The sequence below is a fragment of the Aplysia californica genome, unplaced genomic scaffold (genome assembly GCF_000002075.1).
Source record: "Aplysia californica isolate F4 #8 unplaced genomic scaffold, AplCal3.0 scaffold00190, whole genome shotgun sequence".
NCBI classification, from domain to species: Eukaryota; Metazoa; Mollusca; class Gastropoda; order Aplysiida; family Aplysiidae; genus Aplysia; species Aplysia californica.
In genome coordinates this window covers 689,288-697,048 of record NW_004797460.1, presented here as the reverse complement: position 1 = coordinate 697,048, position 7,761 = coordinate 689,288, and the positions used below count along the sequence as shown (strand labels likewise).

Below are 7,761 nucleotides of genomic sequence, written 5' to 3'. Positions count from 1 at the left end.
ATAGATAGATAGATAGATAGATAGATAGATAGATAGATAGATAGATAGATAGATATGAGGTCTGTCTCAGAATAAAGTTTCCTTGTCATGCTGTCCTCACATATATAATTATAAATCACCTTGTATTTGGTTTTAATAGAAAGCTTATTTAAATACCTATGTTACGTAAGAACCATCAAGTTCTAGACATTTCTCCATTTCATGTACCCAGCGGTCAAAGCCATTGGTCAGGGATCGTTTGTCCAAGGTCCTGAGTGCTTTTCTCATAGCCTCTTGAATCTAGTCCTCGCCCTCAAATCGCCGACCTCGCAGCATTTTTTTCACATTGAGGAATAGGTGGAAGTAGCATTGGACGAGATAATGCGAGTATGGCGGGTGTTCCAACCTTTCCCACGAGTATCCATCGAGAAGCTCGTTCAAAACTTTGGACTTGTGAACAGGCGTGGTGTCATGATATGGGTCTCAGTTTGTCTTTGAGGACGAACCTGTAGAAGTCACCACTGACAGTTACGCCAGGTGGGACTGGCCAGCTCAGTATGATGCCACTCATATCGGAAATAAAACAATGTGCATCACCTTTCTCTCCCCGTGTTTTCTTCGGGCTTTCTGTGGCCTCGGCTCATCCGAATCAAATCATTGAGCCATCTATCTTTCAACTCGGGATCAAATGGGTACACCCAAGTTTCATCTCCAGTGACGATTTTACTTGAGAAACTCTAAACCCTCTTGCTCAACACGTGTCAAAGAGCGCCGAGCCGCTTGAGCACGGACCTGTTTCTGCTCTGGTGTCAACAAATGGGGCATCCACCTTGAGAAGACTTTTTTCTTGCCAAGATCGTGGGTCAGTATTTGGTGAACGGTTGCACTGAGCATACCGACTATTTCACTTATTTCCCTGCATGTTCTTCGCGTATCTTCCTCCACAACAGCTTTGTTTCTCTCTGAACTGTCGCCACAAATGACGACTGGGGGCCTCCCGGTGTGCGCTTCTTCTTTCATGTCAGACCTCCCAGCTTCAAACTCCCTGACCCATGTTCTTACTATTTGAATTGATGGGGCATTATTCCCTATTAGTTTACTTAGATCATCATGGGTTTCAACTGCAGACTTGCCGAGAAGAGATGAAAATTTGATCACAACTCAGACATCGTTGTTGAGAAGGCTGCATCAATGTTTTGCTCTGCCATTTTTCTCGGTTTTGCCTTGGACAAAATGCACAAGAACACCACACTTGACACGTCACAGCTCTGTGACGTGTTCACCAATGTACTTGCAATTTGGCGTCGAAATTTCTTAGACACGATGTCACAACATTTAGTGGCTGTTTGTTGCTTACTTTTGATTTTATGGAAGAGGGAAACTTTATTCTGTGACTGACCTCGTAGATAGATAGATAAATAGATAGTGTTCATGCGTGTTTCTATTTTTAGCCTTTATTAGTTGTGTATGTGTGGGTATATGTGTGTATGTGTGTGTGTGTGTATGTGTGTGTGTGTGTGTGTGTGTGTGTGTGTGTGTGTGTAAATAATACATTACATGATAGACATCCAAATCCAGGGTCATAAAGAATAATGTGTCATCTTTGTTTCGCTTTGTCTTCAGGAGTCTATCATGTATACTCGACTAAAGCCAGAGGTTCTTATATTTTAGTCGTATCGACACTGAGACAGCCGACTGATCAGCTTTAAATGTGATCGTTTGCAGACGTCAAAATGTCGAAAGGGGGCGAAATCAACAAAAGTTCTGACAGAGGTCGGAAGGGAAAGTACAAAGGACACACACCAGAAGGAGATGAACCAGACCACAGAAGTGGAAGTCGTACAGACGACAATCAGAGACACGGTAGTCCTGAAAGGCAGCAGAGAACTTTCAGCAAAGGCGACCGCTCGTCAAAGAGTCCGGACAACAACACACGTCGGCCTCAAAACAACCCTAAAAATAAAAGCGGTAACGAGAGCAAAGAGAACTCGAGGAATAAAGCGCTCGAAAGCGGAGGCTCCAACAAAGGATCTACTGTCAGCAACAGGTCGAACAGTCAGAAGCCGAAGAACCCCGATAACAAAGCTGCTCTCGAGACCATCATTTGTCTTCGTAACAAACTAAAAAGTTTCAAGAAAAAACACATGGGCGCTTCCGCTAGATACAAATACCCGTCGTGCGCCCAATGTTTGGAGGAAGACATCCTCCGGATGTGGCGGATGTCGTCTGAAAAGCTCCATGAAGCAGACGACTTCCTGAACATTACTCTCCAAAAACCCGTGTACGAAGACATAATGGATTCCGACGACTATATGGACTTGATCACCATCGCCCAACGAGAGCAGGAGTTCAGAACCCTTGTTCCTGAAGTACGAAGACGACTCTCTAACTGCCTAAACCAACACGTATATAAATCTTGTAAGAGCCTGAAAGAGGAGTCGGGGGACTACGTTGTAGTTTCAGCGCAGGAGTACGAAAGCAACATTTCAAAATATATCTCTGAAATTGAAGCAAAAAGCAACGAAATTGAAGATGGCCATTCATCTTACCAGCAAATGCGTACCCCATTCCTTGAGTTTGTGAGAAGAGGTGAAGAACATTCTGGATGTATGAACAAACTGAGTAATTCTCTTTTGGAGGCGTGTAAGATTGTGGAGACGTGGGTACGGGAAGATGACGAGTATCCAGACAAGCTGACACAGGAAATGGAATCTACCCGGAAGTTGAAGGAAAACGTCAATGAGGAGGTGGAGGCGGTAGGTGTCCTTTACACTTTGTTGTTGTTGTTGTTGTTGTTGTTGTTGTTGTTTTTGCTGCTGCCGCTGTTGTACTCGTAGTAGTAGTAGTAGTAGTAGTAGTAGTAGTAGTAGTAGTAGTAGTAGTAGTTGTTGTTGTTGTTTTTGTTGTTGTTGTTGTTGTTGTTGTTGTTGTTATTGTTTTACCCAAGGACGATAATTGGTAAGAAAATATGTTAGATTTTCTTTATTCTGAACTGATCAAATATTACGTTTACTTTTACGTTTTCATCCTCTGTTGCCGTGGAGTGTCTATGGTAGGCCATCTCTGCAGCTCTTTCAACTGAGATGTTACAGTTTTTCAGGTTCCCTTTACTCCCTCTATTCATCTTTTACGAGGTCTACCTCTTCCTTTATAGCCTGAGTACTTGGTGTTATAGGCTTTCGCGACTGGCTGACTAGCAGGGGTTATTCATAACAGAGAGCCAAACCATGTTATTCTTTGTTTTTCTATAAAATGCAGACATCACTGTATGCCAACAGTTGCTTTTAGATCGTCATTTCTCTGCCTGTTTTTTTCTTCTGATGTTTAAGATTTTGTAGTGACATTTTATTTCGCATCCAGTGATTTTGCTTTCATATCATCACGTACATTCATTCATGAGAATCATCTAAATCATTGTCAGGAGCAGACTGTGATAGTGACCATGTACCAGTCATGTGTAAAATGCGGATAAGACTGAAGAAACTCAAAAAGTCAAAATATTAACCTAAATTTGACATAGGTCTTTTAAAGACAAATCAAGAAATGAAAGAACGTTTCTCCATAGATGTAAGAAATAAATTTCAAGCTTATGAAAACATTACTAAATCGGAAGAGCTATGGAGGAAAATTATCCCCCCGAAAGCTAAAAAAGCTAATAAAAAATGGATGACCCGGGACATATTAAAACTAATGGAAGAGAGCAGAAAGGCAAAATCAAATGTGGAAAAGTACAACATCTTAAACAGGGAAATAAAGAAAAAATGCAACGAAGTAAAAGAAACATGGATAAATGATCAGTGTCAACAAATAGAGAAGAACCAAAACAAAAACAGCAAATACATGCATTCAAAAATCAAAGAAGTAAGAGGGATAAAAGGATGCTCAAACACAGGATGCATAAGATCAAAAGGAGGGGGTATTTTAATGGACAACGGGGATGTCTTAAACAGATGGTCAGAATACATAGAAGAACTTTTCAAAGATAATAGAGGAGAAAAACCGGTAATAAAGAATGAAATAAATGGACCACCAATACTGAAAGCAGAAGTACAAGCTGCCATTAGGAAAATAAAACAAGGAAAAGCCACAGGGCCAGATAATATAAGATAAGATAAGACAAGATAAGATAGTACTTTATTATCCCAGAGGGAAATTTTCCTTTGCTGTACAGGACCGTAAAAACACATGCAGGTATACATAAAAAAAATTAAATTATATATATTACTCTCATTAAAATTCAATATGGAAGGAGAAGTAAAGCTGACAAAATGTACATTTACATCAAATGCATCATTCAGTCACATGCAGGAATTTAAATACTAGACCTTTGGAGTGATATACAGATACATACTCTAAGAGCAACACACATCTATGCTCATTCTGACAAAAGCCTTATGCTAGATGGTAAAAAACTTCTTTTATGTCTTTCTTTCTTTGTTTTAGGAGGAACATATCTGCCGCTGCGTGATCTTACAATTTGTGTGGAAAGGGGGTGTGATGGGTCGTTTATAATACTTTTTATCTTTTTTATACGTGTGGTGTTATACATTTTATCCATTCTTATAAAATCATATCCAGAGATCTTGCTGGCTTTCGTAATGGTTCTGTCAAATTTTTCTTTATCTTTCACCTTACAATTCCCACCCCAGCAGCAAATACAAAATAATAGCACACTTTCAATCATAGAGTGGTAAAAAAGGGACATAATCTTATTGTCAGCACGGAAACTTTTTAATTTCCTTAAAAGAAACATTCTTTGATTTACCTTTTTATGCACAATAGCAGCGTAGGGATGCCAGTCAAGTTTGTCGTCGATTGTTACACCAAGATACTTGTAAGAGCTTCACCTCCACCTCTTCATCTTTAATAAATAGTGGTTGCAATTGGTCTTTTTTTACTCTAAAGTCTATTATTAATTCCTTTGTCTTTTTTACGTTTAGTATAAGGAAGTGGTTATCACACCAATTTGTAAATAGATTCACAGTGTCCCTGTATTCATTCTCATTTGTTGTTATGAGGCCTTGTAAAGTGGAATCATCTGCAAATGTTATTAGTTTGATGTTTTTGTTATCAAAAGTACAGTCGTTGGTGTAGAGCGTAAACAAGACAGGGGAGATTACACAGCCTTGGGGCGCAGCGGTATTCGTGAATATTAGGTCGGATTTTACACCAATATATATATATATATATATATATATATATATATATATATATATATATATATATATATATATATATATATATTCCAGTTGAAGTGATTGTTGCTCTTGAAGAACTTGGCACTGAAATAACAACAAAGCTCCTAAATGCTATTAATGACAGCGGTGAGATCCCAGAAGATATGATGAAGTCAGTTTTTATAGCTTTACCTAAAACACCAGGTGCCACTGAGTTTGATATGCATAGAACAATTAGCTTTATGAGTCATTTTACAGAAATATTGCTGCTAGTAATAATGGGAAGATTGAGAAAAAATGTAAGACCAGAGATATCTAAAATGCAATTCGGCTTTGTTCCTGACAAGGGAACCAGAAATGCTATATTCACCTTAACAATGTTAATGGAAAGATGTATTGAAGCACAGAAAGATCTATATTCATGCTTCATAGATTATTCAAAGGCGTTCGATAAAGTTAGACATGATGAGCTATTTAAAATACTGGAAAAGCTAGACATAGATGGAAAGATCTAAGAATTATCAGAGATTTGTACTGGGACCAAAAAGCTGCTGTACGAATTAATGGAGAATACAGTGAATATATGCAGATTAGGCGAGGAGTGAGGCAAGGATGTGTTATGTCATGAGCCCAATCCTGAAAAATAGAAACATCTCAATGAACACCAAATTGAGAGTCCTGAAATGCTATGTTTGGTCAACCCTTCTATATGGCTGTGAATGCTGGACAATCACTAAAGACAGTGAAAATAAAATAGAAGCAACAGAAATGTGGTTTCTTAGGAGACTGCCAAGAGTATCGTGGAAAGAAAGGAAATCAAATGAGGTAGTGCTTGATGAAGCCCACGTAGGACGCCGCTCAATGTTAAAAACAATCAGGAAACGACAAATGCAGTTTTTGGGACACCTGAATAGACATAAGGGTCGTGAACATCTAGCTCTCACTGACAAAATTGAGAGCAAGCGAGGCAGGGATAGGCCCAGAACAACACACTTAGAGAACCTGAACAAATGGGTAACAGGGAAAGATCAGGGAAACGTAGTTTTTTTTTTTAGAACATCCGAGCAAAGGAATGAATGGAAAACCATGATCGCCGATGTCTGTCGCAGATCTGGCACTGGATGATGATGATGATCATCATATGTTTTACTTAATGTACAGGTGTGGCACTGGTAGCATAATGTTAGTATTGACGGGATAAGATGTCTCCTTGTATTCAAGGAGACGTTTGGATGAGGTAGAAGGGGTGCCAGCAGATAAGTGTCGTTGTTGGCTTTTAGAATTCGTATTTCTATTTCTCTGTCCATGGAACCGATTTCAGTTGAAAAAATAATCGTGCAAAGATATTTTAATTCCTTGACCTGTTCTAGTTGGGTTCTTTTTATTGCCATGAATGTTCAAGGGGTACAGTGGTTTCTGTTAAATTTCATGAATTCTGTTTTTGATGTGTTAATTCTCATGTCAAATTTCTCACAGCTATTGTTCAGTTCGGTGGTATAGCTTTGCGGAATGTAGTAGATTGAATGAATAAGGAATTGATCGTCTGAAAACGGAAGTTCATTAAGGCTTTCTGGGCTTCGGTTGCGTCATGCGATATAGTGTCGTTATTATATTGATCAAATAATCTCTCATAAAAAAGTTGTTTTTTTAGTAGTACTCTTTGGCGTAAAAAAAAATGTTTCGATATAATAAATTATAATAGTTTTGAATTTAGAATATGTTTTTAAACAAATGACTTAAAGTAACATAATATGTGGTGACCCCTACATCAGAAAAAAAACCTGTGGTGTAGTTGTTAAGCTCTTCCATTTGTACGTCAAGTACATGAGCTCATTCCTCTTGTGGGAATTCTGTTCTATAAAGTATTCCCAACTTCCTGGTAAGATTCTTTACCCGGTGATGGTCAGTCTCAATAGCGTGGTGGCTGGTTGGCGGGTGTTCTGGTGTGGTTTGCTCCTTCTTTCCTCTCAAATATTTATCGTCCCCTTGTCTTCGGCACTTGTATGATCTAATGTTTTGCAAGTGCCGCAGACTGCTCACCAAAACTAAGAAAAATAACTCAGCATCTTGTCTCCTAGCTGATCTAAACTGGGACGATTGAAGCATAAGGAATTTACCAGTAGATACCAGGGAAAAAAGTCAAATATGTCCAAGACGAGGAACCATTGTCGAGGAGAAAAGGGGTTCTCTTAGACAGTGGGACCTCTTGTACAGTATCCATTATAAAGATTTAATGGAAAAAAAAGCCCGCAAATGGGGAAGTGGGAAGTGGTTGTTTGAACAGGTGATTGTCTTAGAGAGGTGGTCGTTAGGGACCAAGTTCGACTTTAACCAGACCTGCACAGCTCATTCTGTTGTGCTGTTTAAAATTATAATACTACTAAGTCTTTCGAACAGAGCTTTCGTGTGATTAGTACAGTCATCATTTGAGACTAACCTTTTATTTGTTTGACATGTGCCAGTTTGTAGCATCAACTCACTTTGTGTTTCTGGGCGTCACAGTTGTTATTGTTGCTACTGTTTCTTTTTACTTGAATAATATGTGTGTGTGTGTATGTGTGTGTGTGTGTGGGTGTGTGTGTGTGTGTGTGGGTGTGTGTGTGTT

At 39.0% G+C, this 7,761-nt stretch overlaps 1 protein-coding gene across 1 annotated transcript in view; it reads left to right on the top strand.

The window, feature by feature from the left end:
* Nucleotides 1–1,602: 1,602 nt before the first annotated feature.
* The window catches only part of LOC101854574, a gene marked incomplete at its 5' end in the record, with an annotated part of 11,883 nt that continues 5,724 nt past the window's right edge, over nt 1,603–7,761 (top strand). Inside the window, 1 exon segment of the mRNA XM_005098679.3 lies at nt 1,603–2,735. Coding sequence (XP_005098736.1) covers nt 1,713–2,735 — 1,023 coding nt within the window.